Source organism: Rutilus rutilus (assembly GCF_951802725.1).
Source record: "Rutilus rutilus genome assembly, chromosome: 10".
NCBI lineage: Eukaryota > Metazoa > Chordata > Actinopteri > Cypriniformes > Leuciscidae > Rutilus > Rutilus rutilus.
In genome coordinates this window covers 34,958,242-34,981,614 of record NC_140215.1, presented here as the reverse complement: position 1 = coordinate 34,981,614, position 23,373 = coordinate 34,958,242, and the positions used below count along the sequence as shown (strand labels likewise).

The 23,373-nt window shown below is 36.5% G+C and overlaps 2 protein-coding genes across 4 annotated transcripts in view; both read right to left on the bottom strand.

The window, feature by feature from the left end:
• The window catches only part of gpr155a (G protein-coupled receptor 155a), a 28,852-nt gene extending 27,508 nt beyond the window's left edge, over positions 1 to 1,344 (bottom strand). The window contains exon 1 of one of the 2 annotated variants that reach the window (XM_084421106.1): positions 1,099 to 1,344. The gene's annotated coding sequence lies outside the window, so the exon portion shown is untranslated. The remainder of the gene's footprint in view (positions 1 to 1,098) is intronic. The other variant, XM_084421107.1, reaches the window with a different exon arrangement.
• A 1,421-nt stretch (positions 1,345 to 2,765) lies between these two features.
• wipf1a (WAS/WASL interacting protein family, member 1a) lies at positions 2,766 to 20,467 on the bottom strand. Of its 2 annotated transcripts, XM_084421108.1 has the most exons (9): positions 20,235 to 20,467; positions 16,145 to 16,238; positions 13,335 to 13,349; positions 12,787 to 12,916; positions 7,747 to 7,884; positions 6,278 to 6,994; positions 4,624 to 4,812; positions 3,175 to 3,279; positions 2,766 to 2,974 (listed from the first exon to the last, which is right to left on the bottom strand). In XM_084421108.1, the coding sequence occupies exons 2-9, from the start codon at positions 16,196 to 16,198 to the stop codon at positions 2,928 to 2,930; spliced, it is 1,395 nt and encodes a 464-aa protein (XP_084277234.1). In that variant the 5' UTR covers positions 16,199 to 16,238; positions 20,235 to 20,467; the 3' UTR covers positions 2,766 to 2,927. The 2 variants fall into 2 exon arrangements, with proteins under 2 accessions (XP_084277234.1, XP_084277235.1); XM_084421109.1 differs by lacking the exon at positions 13,335 to 13,349.
• Between the last annotated feature and the right edge of the window lie 2,906 nt (positions 20,468 to 23,373).

Sequence of the window (23,373 nt, the reverse complement as noted above, 5' to 3'; positions counted from 1 at the left end):
GGTGAACTATCCCTTTAACCGTAAAGCCTACTGTATCATATCTGATACATACATATCTACCGTGAATAAAACTTGAAAAACCTTTTGCACACAATCAACTACATCATGCCTCCTGTCCCCGTTTATAGTGTGTGATCTTTTTAGCAAGTAAAAAGGCCTTTAATATAATTCTAAATATCCTCCTTATGGTCATGATACACATGCATTTTACTGTGAAATCTTTACTGATTTGTATGTACAGTAACAATATGTTTAATATTACAATAACTTTTATATTGCTATTCATATTTTAAGATGAACATTTACTGGACTGAAGAAACTTAGGTTAGTTCTTTTTAAATGTTAAAATGGAAGTATTATCAAATATGAACCATTTTGAGGAACGCTTATTAGTTCATCTCTCCATTATCATTTTATTGCGTTGCATTATGTTTTAAAACTAAAGAGCTTTGATCATGAAACTAAGAATTTAATATCACCTTACTAAGACATTATTGGGGGATATAAAGAGTGACAACTGATATTTATAAGCATTTTACTAAAGTATTGTGCTACTTAGGCCTATATAAAGATCTCCCTGACTTCTATTGCAAGCATCAGAATTTAATCTTATTTTGTACCCATATAAATAACAACAACTGCACCAAATTACATACTTTTGCTCAGTTTTGGCCCCATTTTAAACATAAAACACGTATGATGCAACACAACACAACTCAATTTTCTCAAATATTTTGTCTAATGGTATATTCTGTCTAAACCTAAGGTTCAATAAACTGTTCAATTGAACAAAACAAAACAAAAAAGCTTTACATGGTTAAATTGCACTGTGACAGACACGTGCGTGTTTCTTTCTAGTCAAACCCTAGAGCATTTTACCATGATCCAGTGATGGCATCAGATGGATTTATGTATTCACTTCAAGATAATATTACAGTCCTGTCCGTCATGGTACCAGTTTACTTTCTGGTACTAGTTTGAATTGTACACAGTGCGTATAGTGCATGTTAGTACCAGGCAATATATAATTTAGCATTAACACCAGAATCGATAGATGTACTGGGTTCTGTATGTACAGTGAGTTGTTGACAGACTCACCGGATCAGCTGATTCCTGTAAATCCGATCTAGTGTGTGACAAACACACACACACAAACACACTTTCACTCATGTTGTCTCTTTCAGATGACATTGAGCAGTGATCTCAGATCCATAACGGCTCTTCCGCATCGCCTCTGCTCTGTCTGTGTGCTGTAAGCATGAGTCTTGTTATCTCAGTACTAACACACACTCACACACACCGCTGCAGTGAAGTTTTCATCACACTCGCCAATAGAAATCGGTCAAGAGTGTGCGCATGCGCACCAGCGCACAGGCACCTTTCACGTGGTGCTTTGCTTTGCGTAACATACGCCCGAAACAACACACGTAATATGGAAACCTTCTTTATTAAAAAAATAAATATGAAAACTCTCGGTTCTATGGGAATAATACTTACATTTCACACATTCCAATTTGTATTCATTCGGAAAAACTGATCTTTACCGTATTACTGATTTGATTGACAGCTTTACAAAATACCAAGCCAGATGTTCTTGTCGTGGTCGATAGAGGGAGGCATTTCTTTAAATCAAGCATTCAATGTAAAGCTAACTCAAAATGTTTGACTTCAGGATTATTAGTCGAACTTTATTTCGGACCACTGATTAGTTTGCGTGTAGAAAAAGAGAGCAATACAAATACAAACCCATGAAATTTACATTTACGTTTCCCTGGGCTGAATTCAGAATTTGAGGAACACTGCAATAGCCTACAAAAAAATACAGCATAATCAGAAAACTAAGCAGAATATACAGTTACGCTTTATGTTTTACTTGCTATCAAGTGTTAATACAAAACTCTGACCATCTTTCAGTGATTTGATGTCATACCTATTGACAAATCTAGTCATTACCAATCAGATTACAGCTTTACTAGACAGAGATAGTTCTTCCAGTTCACACACACACACACAGGCATGTGGTTGAAGGCATGGCAGTGTGTGGGGAGTTTCAGTGGCTTGGTTTGACAGAAGTTAGCATCGCTTCGCTCACTTCCTTGCTCATAGCGGCTTTAATGTAGGCTACTCTATATTCCTGAATTGATATGTCCTATATATTATTTGTAGGAAAGTTTATTGAAAAACAAATAAATTCAGGAGAGAATAACCATTTTCAATTGAGAGGCAAAATGCCCCTAGCTAGTACTACTTCAAATGTGAACTTCTCTCTCTCCTCTTCAGTTTTGCAACTTCACTTTTCTAGTAACCTTCTGGATTCCTGTTGAAATGTGTGCTACTTTATGATACATTAAATTACTCACTATTTTTCTCAAATGTTAGTCAGATAAATTTGTCTGTTAAATAAATAAATGTAAATATAATTTGCAGGACAAGGTATTTTTGTAAGTTGGGTTTTCATGTTTTATAGGGACTTTCATTAGAAATAATGTTCAAACGGTATGTTTTCTCCCATAACCCGACCCCTAAACCCATCACAAAAAAACTTTCAGCATTTTTACATTTTCAAATCAATCACTTTTTTTGATTTATAAGCTGTTTTCCACATGGGGATCAAAAATGTCCCCGCAATGTAGGGAATATCTGAACTACACACACACACACACACTTGTTGGGACATTTGGACCTCACAATGCAGTTTAAACCTGTACACACACAAAAATGTCTTAATTTCAAACTGCAAACTGATTAAAACAAACTTTCACGGATAATGACAGAATGCACTTTAATTGTTATAGTGGACATACATTTTTTCCCCCAAAAGAAATTAGAAAAATAAAGATTTTTTTTTTTTATATATAAAAAATGAGTTCCTGAGTCTCATTCAGCAGATGAAAATCCATCTCATACTATGATAATGCCAAAACATTTCATCTGGGAATTGGTGGCAAGGGTGGCGCTCCTCTGTCTCCGATTCCTGAAAAACAAATAGATATAAACGATCTATTCTGACATTAAAATATGCAAGTAAAATATGCAAAACTTAACATGTCACCTCTAAAAGCAGGAAAACAAAAACCAATTGTGGGTGGACATTTGCATCATACTAGATTCACAACAACACACACTTTTAGAGAACTCTCATTACAATTCTGCACAAAACCCTGCAGTGCTGACCTTTGCCCCCGGCCTTGCTGGGGTAGGACTTCGAGAAGGAGACGTACGGCTCTGGTGGAGGTAATTCAGACAGAGCATGGAAGGAGAACCTCATCCCCCAGTCATCTAGAGGAAAAGAATACGATAGATTATTTACCGCCAAACAGAGTCAGTCAATAGCAATTGTCAGTAGCACATTTTCATAACCATACGTAATGCTGCATCTGCTGTCTATGGACATTAAAGGGAAAGGTCACCCACAATGAAAATTCTGTCATCATTTACTCGCCCTCGTGTCGCTTCAAACCTGAATGACTTCCTACCTTCTTCAGAACACAGAAGGAGATAATTCAGTGTCAGTTCCCTTTGACTTCCATTGTAGTTTTTGTTTTGTTCAAACAATGGAAGTCAAAGGGAACCGAAACAGTTTTTTCTTCAACATTCTTCAAAATATTTTCTTCAACATTCCACAGAAGACAGAAAGAAAGTCATACAGGTTTGGAACGACACGTAAATGAGGACAGAATTTTGACCCTGTGAACTATCCCTTTAAATTCCAAATACGGTAACCCTACATTTTTTGTTAAAACTCAACTTATTTCTGTTTAAATACTTTCTCATATCCAGAAAACCTACTTTATTTTCAATTCTGTTTTTTGACGACAATGCAGAAATGTCTCTCTTCAGGTTTAAACTCACTACCTTTTGTATTGTAGACCTATACATGCTGCCATTTTCTCATAAGCAGATATAAGATGTAGGGTCCAGTCTTAAAGGGATAGTTACCCCAAAAATTCAGTCATTAATTACTCAACCTCATGTAGTTCCAAAACCGATAGACTTTCAATCATCTTCGAAACACAAATTAAGATATTTTTAATGAAATCTGAGAGATTTCTGTCCCTCTATTGACAGTCTACGCGACTACCACTTTCAAGGTCAAGAAAGGTAGTAAAGACATTATTAAAGTAATCCATGAGACTCTAGTGGTTTAACCTCAGTTTTATAGAGCGATGCGGGTGCTTTGCACAAAAAACTGAATTTATCACTTTATTTACTAAATATGCACGTTCACGAGAGCACCACGATGCATGCATATATGTTGTGTGTGTTGACGCGACAGCAGACGTTGTAGAGTTGGAGATTCATATTTTGTAAATAAAGTGGTAAATTCAGTTTATTTTGCACAAATTTATAAAGCGCTTTATAAAATTGAGGTTAAACCACTGGAGTCACATGGATTTCTTTAATGATGTCTTTACTACCTTTCTTGACCTTGAAAGTGGTAGTTGCGTAGCCTGTCAATGGAGGGACAGAAAGCCCTCATTTGTGTTCTGAAGATGAATGAAAGTCTTACGGGTTTGGGACGACATGAAGGTGAGTAATTAATGACATCATTTTTGAGGTGAACAATCCCTGAAAATGTTCATTTTCAGGTGAACTGTCCCTTTAAGAGCGCAGAGGTCGTACCTGTGGCAGGTGGTGGAGGGCACTGGTAGCCGTTGGTGGTTTCGGGGGGCGGGGGAGGAAAGCTGGGCACTCTGGGAGGGTCTGGGGGAAAAGCGGGTCTGCCTGATCCACCGGGACGATTAGGAGGAGGTACGGGCTGAGGCATCCCACCTCGGTTTCCTCCTCCTGAGGGTGGAGGTGGAAGAGGACCTGGAGGGGAGGTCCAGTCGCATGATGAGAAATCCACAAAATAATAGTTTCTAAACATCATAACACATGAATCGTGTGTATGCAGGCGTCTCCAAATTCACATTTAATTTATTTGAAAAATGGGGGAAATTTAAAAGCATATTAAGCCGTGTTGTGGGACAAATTGTTCCGGGTAATTTCGGTGGAAACACGGCTTTAATTCCTACTATAACTAATTACTCCTTTGTGGTCAGTAAGATTTTTTTTTTAAATAATACTTTTATTCAGCAAGGATGCATTAAATTGATCAAAATTGACAGTAAAGACATTTATAATGTTACGAAAGATTTATATTTTAAAATAATGCTGTTCCTTTGAACTTTCAATTCATCAAAGGATGATGAAAAAATCATGGTTTCCACAAAAATATGAAGCAGCACAACTGTTTTCATCATTGATAATAATCAGAAATGTTTCTTGAGCAGAACAGTATTTTTTACTGTATGTTTTATTTTGAAAAATGTAGCCCTGGTGAGCATAATATACTTTTCCAAAAACTTTTACAATTTTACCAACCCCAAACTTTTCAAAAACACATTTATGTTTTATTATAAACTATTTTACACCTTACATTTTTAAAGATAGACATCATATTAGTCATACTAGTTGCATTTTAAAAAATGTCACTACATGGCAAAACATGTTTTGGTTTTTCATATGACCTCAATATCACTTTCCGTCCTGTCAGAGTTTTTTAACAAACACATAGTCAATAAGTAAGATTTACTAACCCCAATTTAAGCCATACATATGTAAGCAATAAGGTACGAGAGGCTGTGCTGTATCGTAAATAAGTCACAGCTGAAGGGCGTTGTTAGGAACGACACGAAGCGGAGCTTTTATAAAAGGGTTACCACACAATACAAATATTAAAGCCAAAAAATATGTATCAATGCAACTTTCATGAAGTAAAATCGCTAAAAGTTTTCCTTCCGCTGGAAAAAATAGTCCCTGACCGTGAATAGCAACAGACGTTACACTAATTCGCCTTTAGATGATGGCGAAGACTGTCTTTATGAGTGAGTCAGTCAGTAGAGAAGACTTTTATATTGAAATGACTAGCGTGTCGGGGCACGGGAACACCCCAAATGTTAAAAGGACAAGACAGATTTTTTATTATGAATATAGGACTGACCTGAAGGAAAACGCCATATCTACTGTAAATGCAGGTACTCGATCTCTCACAATACTACTCTATAAGCTTCAATGAAAAATATCAATAAGAACATATGATTAAGTTACTAAGAGTGGTTGCTAGGGTGTAGTGATACATATAACCGTTTGGTCATAGCCGTGTTTTATCGTGAATATAAAATCAATCAGAATCAAGAACTGGAACTAACCGGTTTATAAATATAAAATACATTTGACTCAATATTTTGACAGTAAAAAATGAACTGCAAAACAGAAATGACCTTCCACATACCTGCCCGTATGGATGGGCTCCGTCCCGATGGAGGCGGCCGCTCACTGGGCGGTGGAGGCAGTGGGCTGGAGCGTCCAGGTGGAGGCGGCCGCTCATTGGGCGGTGGAGGCAGTGGGCTGGAGCGTCCAGGTGGAGGAGGAGGAGGAAAGCTGTTTCTCTGACCACCTCTAGTGCTGGGCTCCTCCCTCTGGGATGGTGGGATGGGTGGTGCCCCCCCTCTTCCTGGAGGTAAGGATGGAGGCGGATTACCCATAGGCCTCTGAGAACTCATTGGTTTACTCTCAGTTGATGGTGGTGGTGGTGGTAGTGTGCCATCTCGAGAAAATGACGGTCTTTTTCCTCCAGTGGGTGGTGGAGGGGGAGGGAGGTCATCTAAGGGCCTGCTAGGGATCGTGGGTAATGGCGGCCGGGCAGATGCAGGCATTGGTGGTGGAGGGAAAGAAGACTGGGACTCTCTCGGGGGGGGAGGGTTGCTCGGACGTCTGCTCGGCTGGCTTGGGGGTTGTACAGAAGGTGAGGAACCTGACGGTCGGTTTCCAGGTAGAGCTGGTGGGCCGCTGGGAGAGCTGTGCTGGGATGAGCGTCCCGATGGTGGTACAGGTGGGGGCCCGGCCCTCCCAGGAGAAGGTCGTCCGGTGACTGGCAGTGGGGGTCTGCTTCCTGCTGGGCTGCTGGGCGCTGGGAATCTCCCAGTTGTGGGAGGCATTGGTCCTCTTACTGTTTTAACGGACCAAAAAACAAAGAATATGAAGACAAGTTTTAAGCACAGCACATTTTGATTTCAGTTTTTGTCAATGGAAAAAATAATTAGGACTTAATTAGGAATATTATTATATTACACAAGTATAGTATAGTATAGTATAGTATAGTATAGTATAGTATAGTATAGTATAGTATAGTATAGTATAAACATTTTGATTTCAGTTTATGTCAATGGAAAAAAACAAAAGGACTAAATTAGGATTATTATTATTATATTATACACGTATAGTATAGTATAGTATAGTAGATTATTATAGACATTTTGATTTCAGTTTGTCAATGAAAACAACAATAGGACTAAATTAGAATTATTATATCATACACATATAGTATAATATTATATAGTATAGTATAGTATAAACATTTTGATTTCAGTTTATGCCAATGGGAAAAAAATAAAATGACTAAATTATGATTATTACTACTTTATAAACATATAGTATAGATAGTATAGTATAGACATTTTTATTTCATTTTGTCACAATGCAAAAAAATGATAGGATCAAATAATAAATAGGATATTATTATTATTAAATAATAATTATAATAGTATTATTACTAATAATATATATTTTTTATTATTATTATGTAATATTTATTTTTATTTTTATTTTTTAGATTTTTAATTTATAAAAAAATTTATTTTTAATATAAGGCTTGAATGTAGTATTAAATAATAATAAAAATTATTTATTTTAGATGATTACCGTTGTTGTTTCCTGGTGATCTCAGTCTTGGCATTCCACCCTGAAACAGCCCACCCAGTCCTCCACCACCCCCTCCCCCACCCCCTCCCCCTCCCCCTCCTCCTCCTCCTCCTCCTCCTCCTCCTCCTCCTTTGGGCTCTGTGTAAATAAAAAAATTCAATTAATACTTATAATACTTGTAATACTTACAAATAAATTAATTGTTTTTATTTACTTATAAAAAATATATAAATGTATTCGTTAGAATGTCTTTGGCTCTACACTCTTAAAGTCACCATGAAATCAAAATGCAATCTTTTTTACGAATATGAAATATTATAGCAGTATTTGTTATCAATTATTTATCCATGCACATCATTGTTGTCACCATTCTGTTCAGTTTAGTTTAGTTTTCATGGACTTTCAGTTTGTTTTCATTTGTCACGTGTCATCTTTGTTCAGATTCCCGCCACTCGTTTGACTCCTTGGTCATCGTTATCATTAGTTAATATGTGTCAGCTGTGTGTGATTAATGATCCTTGTTTGTATTGTCTGCGCACTAGCACCCTGTCTCGCATGTTGGCTGTCTATTTGGATTTATCTATTAAACCTTGTGATACAATATCTTCATCTTCATCTTCATCTTCATTGGAACTTAAGCGTTATAATTGTATAATGAATAATAGATTCCGTCCATTTAATTATTAGAATATTATTATTAATAATAAGTTGCATTATTTTCTAACAATTCAACGGCCCGGAGTCAATTCTTATAGCTCTTTAGCAGCTTATACTATGTTTACCACAAAACATTGTTCAGATGATGTATTTCAAGACATTTGTCAAGTTTTTGTCCTTAAAACGCTAAAACTGTAGGCCATTGATAGCAGACCAATCCCATTATTAATGCAGTTTAAAGAGAGAGAGAGAGAGAGAGAGAGAGAGAGAGATTAAGTGTGTGTGAATTACCAGAGTCTGTGTGTCTCTCAACAGTGTTCGACAGCAGTGTCTACTAATAGCGAAACTGTAAGTTGATCTACTCCAAGAAAAGGTCGGTGTGCGCGAAGGCTCTGCCTTCTTTCATGTGGAAATCTTTTCTGGTTCATTTGGCCTGTTCAGTAGGTTGTCGTTAGACGTACATGAGTAATAAGATGAACATGCTGGATAACTGCTTTATAGTAGAAAATTAAGTTGTACTTCTGATGAAACAAAACACTGTTTTTCATGTTTAATATGGTTAAAGCTGCTTGATTTTAAAGCTGCAGTTGTAGTTTTTCCTCTTTGTCGCCATCTCTGTTCAAAATCTGCAATTGCAGTTATTCGCGGAATTGTCAACTTTACGTGGGTTGTGCCTCGGCACAAGAGCGGATGAATCCAATGTTTTGAGGAGAACGTGCGGTGTGGATACTGGCATTCGCAGATTCTACTTTTTGGAAGTATGACCAACATAAGAATTTTCATCGGAAAATGTCGTCTGAGTAACATCCACTTTTGTTCTGACCAACTAAGGAAAAAAAAAGCATTGCAGTAAATCGCGTTGATCAAATCTAACGATCGCTTATCAAATCACGTCAAACTGTGCAAATTATACTTTGTCCTCAAATTGTTAATGTTAACAACATCAGCATTGCGTGACTACATTTAAAGGGTTAGTTCACCCAAAAATGAAAATTCTGTCAGTAATTACTCACCCTCATGTTGTTCCAACCATGTAAGTCTTTCGTTCATCTTCGGAACACAAATTAAGATATTTTTGATGAAATCTGACAGAATTTTGACTCCTCCATAGGCTTCCAGTGTGACCGAAACTCACCGGCCCAGAATAGTTATTAAAACATCGTTAAAATAGTCCAAGTAACTACAGTGGCACTACATTAAGTTTATCATGCGACGAGAATACTTTTTGTGCGCAAAAACAAACAAAAATAACGACTTTATTCCACTTTTCATTTCCTTCTCTCTGGGCCTCGTAGTGTGTTTGCGCTGCGCGTCTGTGTTGCACGTCATCACGCAACACACACATGACCGGCGTCGGCCAATAGTGAGCCTACGTGGTGACGTGTAACACAGACGCGCTGCGCAAAAACACTACGCAAACCAACTAGACATCCAGAGAGAAGGAAATGAATAGTGGAATAAAGTCGTTATTTTTGTTTGTTTTTGCGCACAAAAAGTATTCTCGTCGCTTGATATACTTAAGATTGAGCCACTGGAGTCACTTGGACTATATTACCGATCTCTTTAATAACTTTTCTGGGCCAGCAAGTTTCGGTCACACTGGAAGCCTATGGAGGAGTGAAACATGGCTCAGATTTCATCAAAAATATCTTAATTTGTGTTCCGAAGATGAACGAAGGTCTTACGCGGTTGGAACAACATGAGGGTGAGTAATTACTGACAGAATTTTAATTTTTGGGTGAACTAACCCTTTAATGTGTATTAGGGCTACCTGTAGTTCAGTTTCCATTTCTGTGCAGTCTAATGTCTAATTGTCAGACCAACAAATGAATGTTCCTTAGAAACTGGTTCTCTTTGAAAAACAAACACACGTATCTGTAATCAGATGCATATTTAAAACTGGAATATAATCTAATTTTTACCTTTCAAAAGCCCTTCCGATATTTATCCTTGTTTTCGCACGGGCCGGTCTGAAGTCTTTCGCGTTTTACAACGGGTGAATGTCCAGTTGTCACTGGTGATTGTCGTTTGGACCTTTCTGGATCCGCCATCAAATTGATAAGTTTAATTATAACAAGTGAGAATCGGCTATAAATCTCCTCCTCCAACATCCTCACACTCATAGCCTGCTAGCCGAGACTCTTCTTTATGTGTACAGATGTGACGTAATGACGCAAACACATGCTCGAATGTCCCGCAGAAATCCACCAGTAACACTGGAGTTAAAAACATTATTACAAGCTTACCGTTTTGAGTCGAGCTACGGCAAGCAGAGAGTTCTGAACACTGGCTGGTTATGTACTTGCTCAAACATTTATTTGGGATACATTTTAACCCAAAAAAGTTACGGACTGCAGCTTTAAGCAACCTATTATATAAAATGATATATAATATATAAGTAATATATAGTGCTGCAGAGCTTGTGCAAACGTATCCACGTTGCTATGACTAGATGCATTTCTTATGCTTTATTAAAATGCTTACAGTTTTCTCAATTTTGTTGTGTTTTTATTTTGTTACCGAGAGGAAAGCACGCAGCATGTATTTACATATTCATCTAAGCGTCGCTCTCATCAGAGTGGGTGGCGTCGGATGTTTGCTAACAGTATATCGCTGCTCACGTATTTCGAACGTCGTTTTACCCCTAAACGAAGAACGAACATGAACTTTGCCATGAGAATATGCTGTCAAGACCTGTCTGGAACTACTGTAGCCGTGCATTTCCCTGCAAATAATTGCACACCTCAGAATGTTTGTCAACCAATCAGATTGTATAGTATAATTTTTCTTAAAAGGCCCCCCCGAAATCTTTAAATTTTAGTTTTTTTTAGCATTTAGAATGATTATGTTAGCCTTAAGGTTATGAATAAACTGGTGTGTTCCAAACCAATGATAAAATTCGCATTTAAGAGCTTTCAAAATTTACAGTCTCTCACTTCCGCTAAAATGAATCAGGGATTTTTATGACATCACCGTGGACTTCAACTTCTCATCCCATCTTCTGTCCAATCAAATCCTCTCTAGAATCTAAAGCTCCGCCTCCTACGCTATAAACACCACCTGGCCAAAGTGACCGGTGTTGACACGTCCCGGAGCAATATGTGTTGGAGATGTGTGTTCGGTTGCTCAGACGCTCGAGTTTTATTACGTTTTCCAACTGTACGTTGGTTAAGAATGAAATGGCTAGAATTTATTCACACCCCTACTATTGAATCCAACGTATCATCAGCGCTCGGATTCGCTTCCATGGTGCTGTCAAGTCTGACTTGCAGTCTGTGAGGTAAAGTAACGCTATTGGCCATTTGAAAAGGGGGAGGAGCCATTCAATATGTCCCGCCTTAGCTTCCTGTTTCAGTGGAAATTACGTCAACGCATCATATAAAGCTGCATGTTCCAAGGCACTTCAGTGGGCCTTTAAATTAATGTGCCCTCTGTAGTGCCTGAGACATATCAGACACATTATTTGTTATATTTAATAAATAATCCACAATACCTCTCATCCAACAAGCAAACTGTTTCTGTGGAACTACACCAAAACTGCACCTAACACCTAGATGCAGAACCAGGCACTGGTCACCTTGCAAGTTTTTCTCTTCCCAATCAAGTTTCATATGCAAAACACCCTGCTAGATGACAACTATGCCTCCAAATGTGAATTTTCTTATTGGCTCATTAACCTCCTGAGGGTTTTGACATCTTCACACTTTAAAAGATCACTGTCTAAGAACACAGTTGGGAAAAGGAGAATTATAAGTTCTGACATGAGGATGCTGAGCTAAACGCCTTCGATGGACCCCTCAGTTTGGGCCAGGCTTTGGTTTTCGATCCTCAAAGACCTTCTGCATCAAAACCGTCGTTTTGCTCATAACTGGAGTCCCTAATCATGCCAATGCAAGCCCACAGCCACATGCACTTAGAAAGTGTTGGATCAGTATTATAGACTATGGCCAAGAGAGTAATATCTAGCTAGTCCAATGACTTTATCAATAAACATTCACTGGACGAGTGTTGTTGGGATGTTTAAGCCAGGGCGGGGCAACCTGACACTCACATGAGACCCACCAATAGCAAACCACAACCATCCAATCAATTCCCACGGACAAAATCAAGCCCCGCCCCACATTTGTTCTTGTTCGAGAAGCTGTTTCACTCGGATCGCAAATTCTGATTAAAATAAAGGTTCCAAAAAGGGGTTTTCACAGAAGAACCATGTTTGGTTCCCTAAAGAACCTTTCCATGAACAGAACTGGTTTTCTTAGTTTGAAGAACTTTTTGTGCAATGGAAGGTTCCGTGGATTTTAAAAGTTCTTCATGGAACCATTGATTTTAAAGAGTGTAATATATATATTACAAAACATATTGCACTAAACAAGTTTAACTCACTGTCCAGAATTGGGCCACTCCGATCATTGGTGGTTGTTTTCTTCAGTCGAGCGCCTTTGCCGATATCTGATAGTAAAGCATTTCTCCCCTGCTGCTCATTTCTGCTCAGATTCGGCTTCTCTGTGTTCGCCTAGTGAAAGTAAATGTAAATTAGAGATGTTACATAAACATTGCCGTCAACTCAAAATAGATATTGAGCCTTGAATACCTACAACTTTGAATAGACAGTGTGTGCTACATAATTACACGTTACACAATGCCGTATTACATGTGGGTATTTGTGATCACATGATTAAACAGAAACAAGAAAGTACAATCTTTCATCAGTATTTGATTGCTGTTACACTATTGACGTCATCAGGCTCATTATTTCAACTTATTCATGGGAAAAACCTGGCACGCTCATTTTTTTCTTGGCATAAAAAGTGTATACAATGTTATTTGTTAGCTATTAGCTATAATGTTCAACGGTTGACCAATAAACAATAAATTTTGATCAATTCAAAACTTTCTCCAGTGCCAATTTAAATTATATAAGTCAAACTTACTTTTGGAACTGCAGTCTAATCCAAGGAGGAAGAAGGTAGATGAAGTAGATCCAAATATAAACGTGATTTATTAATATAAAGTACACTCAATGTAATATCAAAGGACACAAACGAAACAGTGCGCCATACACAAACAGCACAAATAATATCGGACAATGAATGGGAACTAAAGAGAAACTTAAAGGGATAAAGTTCACCCAAAAATGGGAATTCTGTCATCATTTACTTACCCTTAGGTTCTCCAAAACCTGTATAAGTTTCTTTCTTCCATTGAACACAAAAGAAGCCATTGACTTCCATAGTAATCTATCGTGAGAAATTCATACAGGTTTGGAAGTGTGATGACAAAATGTTCATTTTTGGGTGAACTATCCCTTTAAATACACAGTGATGATCAACCAAATACAGAGAGGTGTGCTCCTTAATGAATATCCATGATAACAACTGACTAAGCAGACGGAGTGAAACAGATGTGACAGAAATATTGTATTTTTTTTTATAAATAACAACTGGTACTTGGAGCAAGGCTATGGAGTGCTGCAGGGATGATGTATTTTTGTAGGTCAAAACCATTAAACAAGTTAGTATTTTAGCACTTGCGGTTCCATCGTCCTGAAGTTAGTGGGGGTTTTGTTTGTTAAATGCCTGAAATAAGTCTGGTGAACACTAGTCTCTCAGCCTCACGGACCGCTGGCTGAATGTATGATGCACGAGGCACACAAAATGGGAAGTTGAAGTCGTCATCTCTGATTGGTTGAGTTCTACAGGGTTTCCGGGAGACGTGTGTGTCACGTTCTGCCAGGAAACAAAGCCGTCGTGGTGCCAAACCCCCTCATGGAAAAAAAGAAAGCTGTCATGTTTACAACTGTGACAATGAGTGCTTATCAGGATAGAGTCATGCGTCTCACCAGACGATGGCGCCCGCAGCTGAATCATCCATCCATCCAACTTACGTCTTTAGCCAACAAAAATACGTCATCACTGCAGCGCTCAATAACCACATATTTAAGATGGGAGGGAACAGTTTAACGGTTTAAGACCTTGAAAAGCCCATATCTGTTGACCACTGATCTCTAAACGTCCTCGTACGTTTGGTCCAGCATGTGGTAGTTACGGCTCTGGTATCTTCAGCAGGAACTTTATCAAATGAGATGCTTTAAAAACGTTCAATATTTCGGCACAAATGACACTGTTCCTAGAAAATGACCCTTACAAATGATGACACTGCTCTATATCTGACTCCAATATCTGATCACTTGAACACTTGGTTTATGTGAGATCCTGTTCTGTTTCATACAAATGAACTATTAACATAATCATCATAAATATTTTGATATTATACCCCCAGTTTCACAGACAAGGCTTAAGACTAAAATGCATGTTTGAGCTGTTTTAACTTACTGAAATATCATAAAATATGTCAGTGCCATTGTTTTGTCTCAAGATGCACACCAGTATGTATTTTTTTCTAGGGCACGTTCATAAAAGCTGTTAACCCTTGTGTTATGTTGCGGGTCAGTTTGATTTTTGAGTTGTCAGCAATACCAGTTAACCTGTTTTTTTTTTTTTTTCTTGACATTTTGTGACTTTTTCTCATTTAGGGTCATGAACATGCATGCAAAGTTTCAACATGCCGAGGTGTGGGGATTTGAACATTTTTATACGATTTTAATGTTTGTGGGTCAGTTTGACCCTCATAGGCAGATATTCAAAAGCAACAGTACAGACACAAAATAACAACATTTCTTTATCTTATATAAGAGCTCCAGTCCAGAAGTAGAAGTGTCTTGCTGAGTTTAACAACTTTTTATTTTTGAAAGTCTGTGAAAACAAAACTGTTTAACTTGTTAACTGTCAGTCCCCTTTTTTTGAGCTCTCACATGAAAATGACTTTTCCAACTTAAATTGATAAAAATCTTGAATACTTCCGAGCACAGACTTAATTTGGTATCTTTTTAAAGGCGAAATGTCACAGATTATTGTAGAATTTATAAAAACAGTTATAAAAGTAAAGTTGAAAAAAAGTTATAGAAGTTTAAGTTTATGAACATATACAAATATTTTTAAATGTATATTTTATATAAAATATATAATTTACAAAGCATGTTTCATTTTCTAAATCTAAGAAAATCAAAGCCAAACATCTGAACAAGTTCTGTGCCAAATTTTAGTTTGATATCTCAATAAATGAGCTTTCAGTAAGATTTTTTGGGCGCAGTACCAAACTTTTCCACTGTGACTCTTCGATTTCCATATATGGTTTGAGTGATCTGAACCATATGTTTCCATACTTTTCTAAATATTTATGAAGTAGACATCCTATTCGGAAGTAGTTTTTAATCTTATTTGATTTTAATTACTAATAAATTGTATCGCAAATAAAGAATCTATCGCTGAAATCTGAAAGCTTTCAAATTATATTTTTTAAGATTAATTAAGATATTATTGTAATAAATGTGTGATCGCAAACGTCCCACAGGTGTGGGGGCGGGGCAGTCTTAACAACAGTGGTTAAAAACATTTTTATAAATCATAAATTCACATATTAATATCAAAATATTAATATTAAAGGGTAATTATTATTCTTTTTTCATAGTGCGATTTTTGGGGAATTGTATTGAATCCAATTAGGGTCAATATGACCAACTCCAACAAGGCCCAGAAATCGAACAGTGCACGGGGGGTTAAATGACCTAACTGAACTAAGGCCTAATCCTGGCTTAATCTAAGCCCTGTCTGTGAAACCAGGCCTTTAAATGCTATATTAAACTACTTATCAAAATATGTAGATCTGAACAATGGTATCATACCTGTGAAAAGGTTGGAGGGGGAGCAGGAGGGGGCGGTGGTGGAGGTCCAGGCATTCTCTTATGTCGTGTTTTGTGTCACTTTTAACCTAAAAGACTGAGAAAAAAACAAAAATATAAAAACACATTAGTTACAACTATTCAACAACAACCAAGCTGATAAGCTGAGGAAGTGTCACATCTTCTGAAGACACACACCTCGTCCTCTGTGGTTTTTGTTCCAGTCATAAAGCAAGTCATAAAATCATAAAGTCCTAAAGTAAGTCATAAAGTAACACAAACTTATACCCTTTTGTAGTTTAAATACCCTTGTGAAAAAGAGGTGTTTTGAAAGTGCACTTGTAGTGTATTACAGAAAGTCTATTTTTGAAACGCTGTACTTGCAGATACTATATTAATGAAATGAAAGGGCCATTTAAGTGTAGAAAAAAGGTGTTACAATGCATTCTGAATGTCTAAAAGTTTTGCTTAAAAGTACATTTCAAATCATTGGTTTAATAATGCTTATGTAAGTACACTTATTTTGATGTGTTACTAACAAGTACTTGATCATAATTTTAACTGTAGTGTGTTATAAAAAAAAACAAATGTGTAATTATAAATCTATTTAAATACATGACACAAGTTTCAACAGAAATTGCGTTAAAGTATATTTGAGTTCACTGTAAACGCTTGTCAGTGCATTCGACTGTAACCATATTTCAAAGACAATAGAAGTAATTATGAAATTACATACAAAAACGTGCTTAACTTAACAGAGTCAAAGCAAACATTTAGGCTATAATACATTTTCATTTAATTGCAATTAACTTGCAAGTAAGTGTGAGAATACATTGCATTCAGTTTGCACTAGCTGTAAGTATATTCGGTAACACTTTCTGTCATGTTCCTGGGTTCTGGTCTGTCATGTGATCCTGCCTTGTCTGTTGTGTCATGTTGTCATTGGTTGATTGTTTAAACGTTCACCGGTGTCCCTTGTCTCGTCGTGAGTCCTGTATGTATTTAAGCCCTCATGTTTGCCCTGTGGCCTTGTCGAGTATTGATTGTTCTGTGTTCAGGCTCCTGTAGTCTTGTTTTCCAGTCTATCTTCATGTTCCTGCTTTAGTTTTGAGGTTTCATGCCTTAATGCTTTTGTTTCATGTTTGATTGTGTTCTTTTTGTAAAAAAAATTGCGTTTGGGTTCTCACCTCACTTGCCTCCATTGGACTTCAATCGTTACACTTTCTATGAAGACCATGCTTATGAGTTATAACTCCATTTATACTTATTAATAAGTAAGTATTACTATTCTGTAAATATATTTATAAAGACCAATTAAGACCTTAAGAACAGTTATAGTTACATTTTATATTTTTTTATTTATTATTACTTACAAGTTATGCATTTGCTTTTTCAATGTGCATGCTCATAATACATTTTACATTGATTTATAAGTATTAATATATTCAGTCGTATGGTTTCATGAATGTATTTATAAAGATGCACCCTTCATTGCTATAATGTTATTACATTATATAATATGTATATTATATATTATATGTTATACATTATATTATATTATAGTTACAATGACTTTTTAGTAATGCATATTTATTTCTGTCAAATAAGTGAATATATTGTTATTAATAGCCATGTTGTGTTCTTATAAATACTTATTTTGAGTGATCATACATTTACTAATGTCTATAAATGCATCATTGATGGCTTTAAGTAAAGTTAAAACATAGGACGCAAATGTTAAGAAATCATGAAGATGTGCTCATTATACATTTTAAGTTGTTCACTTGTAAATGTAACTATGAACAATAATTCCTGTAATAATAATTTTAAAAACAAAACACAAAATCAATAATATAAACAGTATATTTGTACCATTCATGACCTCTAATGCAAACATTTTATGACCTCTTTAACCATTAAAGACATAATTGATAACAAAGTGTCTCCGGATCTATTTTATATTTGATCATTTATAAAGCAGTGTATAATGTATTATGAGCATGCACATGCACATTGAAAAAGCAAATGCATGACTTATAATTATAAACAAATATATACTATAACTGTTCTTATAATGCAGTCTTAATGTGTCTTAATAAAAATATTTATAGAATAGAAATACTTATAAATAAGTTTAAATGGGTCTACAATGCATTATAAGCCTGGGCTTCATAGAAAGTGTTACCGCATATTCTTTTAAAGTACATTATTTTCATAATAAGTGCGCTTTTTAAAAGTATGCTACTTCTTTTCCACAAGGGTAGTACTTTTGAAAGTAACGAAACAGCAGGTGTTCACTATCTTAGGATCACAAAAAAGAGATGTTACGCTACAAAGATCTCGCACATGACTATCTTTTGCTCCAGTTTGACCCTATATGCATTTTCATGACAGGAAAGAGTAAGCCAGAAGTGTGTTTTGACTGATGTTGTACAGCTGTGACCTGATTACTCGCGTGTGCGTCGCTGGATGTTTCGCACAGGCAGTAAAATCATGACGTGTCGCTTCTGCCTCTTAAATTCAGAGTGGCTGCAGACAGATGCTGGCACAGTTTCCTCACAACAGCAGAAGTGCTACTGAAAAACACAAGAACCACACCAGAAACCAAAACACAACCTTATACCAGCGCCCTAACCACCCAGAACAGCCTCTCAGTCCACTCCAGTGCAGCTCACAGAGCACAGCAAAGGCTGGGAAAGCTGCCAACGTCTGACCAGTACATTTGTATGAGCAAACACAACTCACAAGTTCATCTTCAGGAATGTAACAACTTGCCTTCTTAATATCTGTGCGATTTGTTTCCAGAGGCAAATATCTGACCTGCTTCCAGCTGTCAAAAGCTCTTATCTGCTTCTCGAGTGATCATCACACTGAGACCAATGACTTCCTGACACCAGCAGAAATAAACACACAGATGAGGCTCGGCTTTTAACATGCTAGAGTGCGTTTAAGAAGGGGAAAATGCTCATTTTACAGTAACAGATCTTATCTTACGTCTGTTGCTCTTCACAGTATCGCAGCGTCTCTTCAGTGGCAAGTTTATGGCAATATTAATCAGGAGTGAGAGAAAAATTGTCGACGTTTTCATAAATGAAACACTTAGATGTTGTAAAATAACCATTTCTGCAATATATGTTTGGCTTTGAATCTTTTCTATCTCAGCATAACATTCAAAAATGTTGCGTTCTGTAAGAAAAAGTTGGTAAAAATAAAAAGAAATTGAAAAACGGTGTAATATTATTACTGTTTAATATTTTTTTTCTATTGTAAAATACTGTAAAATGTAACGTATAACCTGTGATCTAAGCTGAATGTTCAGCATCATTACTCCAGTCTTCAGTGTAACATGATCCTTCAGAAATCAGTCTAATATGATGTTTTGACGCTCAAGAAACATTTATGATTATTATCAATGTTGAAACAGTTGTGCTGCTTCATATTTTTGTGAAACCGCAATAAAAAAAAATCAGGATGTTTTAATGAACAGAAAGTTCAAAAAGAAAATCAATTTATTTAAATTAGAAATGTAACATTTTCTCTGTCTTTGCTGTTACTTTGTATCAATTTAATGCATTCTTGCTGAATAAAAGTATCAATTTTTTTAAAAGATTTTTTTTATTTTTTTAAAATTCCTGACCCCAAACTTTGGGATATTTTCTACATTGCTCTGTAAGGACAAGTGCGCTACAATATTCAAAATATTTGCTTAATTTGTTGAGACTTTACTTTTATTTTAAATATTTGCGTTCGAATTCAAGTGCATCCCGTTCTCCAGTGTGTTAGCCGTCAAAGAAGAACAGTTACACCTGACATCACATCACGATTTGCAGTGAAAATTCCGTTTTTATGCGGAGAAATGCAAGATATCACAGCACGTCAACAGTTTATCCGGTCTTGTTCAGAAGCTGTGTGAAACCCCAGAGAGCGAGGTACATTTCCTCCGCTCAGTTTCCTCTGTGGTCGAGCAGTTAGAGAAGAAGCAGCAGCAGCTTGAAAAGAAACACTAACTTCGAGAGAGATGGGACACTTCATCACTCCCTCACTCCCTCACAAGCTTCCCTTCCATCATTTCCACACTCAGAGAAACACTCACCTGTGTCTGCGCATCGGGAGCCACCAGGTCCGAGGTCTTGTTGAATGTTGCGCTGCTCTTCCTATCTGCGAGTGCACAGGCCAATCAGAGAGTTAGCAGTGAGAGCTTTTCATGCAACTGAACGAGCTGGTGTTCACAGCATGCAAACGAATGTGACCACATGCATTTCCTCACACAATGTCTGTGTCAGAGTGAGATTAGCCAGTTGAGGGCTGTTATGAACTCCAGTGACTGAGAGCATTAACAGAAACAGGAACTATAAATGACTCATTTGGAGAAAACAGATCTGACACCGGTGTCTGTTGCTGCGACATGAGCTTGTACTTCAGATCGGCCCTCAGTCAACATTTCAGTGCTGAGTTATTTTTGCACAGTGATTTTTAATCAGCTGGTGTCAAGTTTTTTTCTATTTTTGCTTTATCTCTATGATATTACGGTGAGCAGTTCTCAAGTTCACACAGGTGTAGATAATCACACACACACGCTGGTGATTACATTTTTTGTGTGTTTTTGCCTCTTATAGGCTACTCATTAATACATTTTAACATGTAATTTATTCCTGTGATCAAAGCTGAATTTTCAGCATCATTACTCCAGTCTTCAGTGTCACATGATCCTTCACAAATCATTCTAATATGATGATTTGATGTCAAATAAACATTTCTGATTATTATCACATGCAGCATTTATTTTAAATAGAAACTTACTATAACTTTGATTCATTTTATGCTTTCCTGAATTAATTTCTTTTCTTTTTTAAATCCGTTCTCTGACCCCAAGCGGGGTCATATATATATATATATATATATATATATATATATATATATTTGTTTCTCATTTCTCAATCAGTCTCATTAATTAGTTGCCATGACAATATCCCAAAACGCAACACACATTACAATACATATATATATATATATGAAGAGTTCAGATGCAAAAGCCTCTAAGTGCCATCTGAAAATTTCTTCTAGAATTATCATTTTTATCAAGCTTGTATATTTAAGTTCAGTAATTTCACTTAAATGACAACTAATAGGTAATTTTCATTGCCATTTAAGTGAAATTATTGAACTTAAATATACGAGCTTGATAAAAATGATCATTCTAGAAGAAAATTTCAGATGGCACTTAGAGGCTTTTGCATCTGAACTCTTCATATATATATATATACACACAAGCGTGTGAATTACCTCAGTAGGCTATCTCTCAACAGTGTTCGGCAACAGCATCTCTAATAGCGAAACTGTGGAAGAGAGTAGGCCTATGATACGTATTTTCCGTACATAATAGCCTAAAACCTATTTTTTGGGGCAAAAAAACATGGAAATCCTATAATTGTTCCCTATATTTATTGGTTCTTCTGCTGTTGTCGGCTGTAAAGACCTTTGAAATAACTGAAATCAAATGGCGAAGTGATATGGAACTGTAATGCGGTCAAGACCTGCCTGGAACTACTTCAGCCGCGCATTTCCCTGAGAACAACTGCACACCTTAGAACGCTCGTCAACCAATCAGAATCAAGCATTCAACAGCCCCGTAGAGGCTATATCATGTCATTTCCTAAGAGAAAGGCAGGCGATGTTTAATTTTATGACACACTATACAAAAGGCCTATTATAGTGTAATATTGTCCTTTGTATAATGTAACTATAGGCTATTGTATAATATTTAACCATTATACAAATACAATGCACCTGCTAGTCATCCAAATGTATTTCTATTTAAACACAAACACACGTGTTTAAACTTGTTACATACTGAAATTGTCTTAAAAGAAAAGTCAAATCCATTTTACAGTATATCGGGTGCATTTAGGCTACTTACATTAAAAAAAAAAGTATTGTTAGGTAGCCTACAATATTGTGATTTTGTGTTGTATTGCAAAACACATACACGTTAGGCTACAGGTTTAAGGTAAGTAAATGTTTAAGGGAAGGTCGTTATTGATGTAATTATTTTACAGCTGCAATACATGCAGGAACAATATATTTTTTTAATATAAGTGCAATGTAGCTACACAATGAGTGCATTGTAAGATAGGCTACCTATGCTATGGAAGCTTGTTTCCGCCACAGAATAAAGCAGTTTTGCGAGATATAAAGTCAGAATTGCGAGATATAAACGGTGTAAATATAGGCTAAATATAAAATGTCGCAATTATCGTTTAAAATGTTTTATTCTGTGGCGGAAAAAAAAGCTATTGCGAGTTATAGCCTAAAGTCCAATTCTAAGGAAAAAAAGAATTCCTTTTTTCTCAGAAATGTGAGTTTATATCACAATTCTGACTTTAAATCATGCAATTCTGACTTTATAACACAATTGCGACTTTATATCATGCAATTCTGACTTTATATCACGCAATTCTGAGAATTGCGCGATGTAAACGCGCAATTGTGAGGGGAAAAAAACAAGTCAGAATTGTGAAATAAAAAATCGCAATAACCTTTTTATTTGTAATTCTGTGGCGGAAACGAAGAATGGACAGGATTGTTTACAGTCATAGTCATTATGTTTAGGCCTACCTGACAGTGTTACTCTTACACTTACAATCCTGGAGGTTTTTTTAGGTTCAGCACTCATGGCACAATACTCGTATTGTTTAAAGCAGCAACCTTCTGATATCCTTCCGCCATGCCCAACACCCCATGTTCAGTGTTCAAACTGCAGGTGGCAGCACTGAGTGAGATATTATCACTGGCTCGACTGGGTTGAGTGTTGTTGGCAACAAAACATAGTACTAAACATTGCTTAATTTACTGTGTGCAGTATGCAAATCATCTCTGCATGTTATACTGTATCCCACACTGCAATGTTCTCGGTTTTACCTTCAAACTTGATTTTAACATCTTTTCTTGACTCACAAAAATAGATTAAAATGCAAAATAACAAACAACACACCAGTCTTGTTATTATTAGGCTATATTAAACTGAATACTATTTTGCATAGTTTGTTAACTAAAAAAGCATTATGTATAGTGCACAGCACTGTAGCCTTTTCGATAAGAATAGAATAAGGAAGTGTATATAGTAGAAGAGACAGGATGAAAAGGAGAATGGAGTCAAACTGAGGAGGATGTAAACACACACAGAGACAGTCTGCTTAACACACCACCGTCACTGCAACCCCTGCCACTGCCAG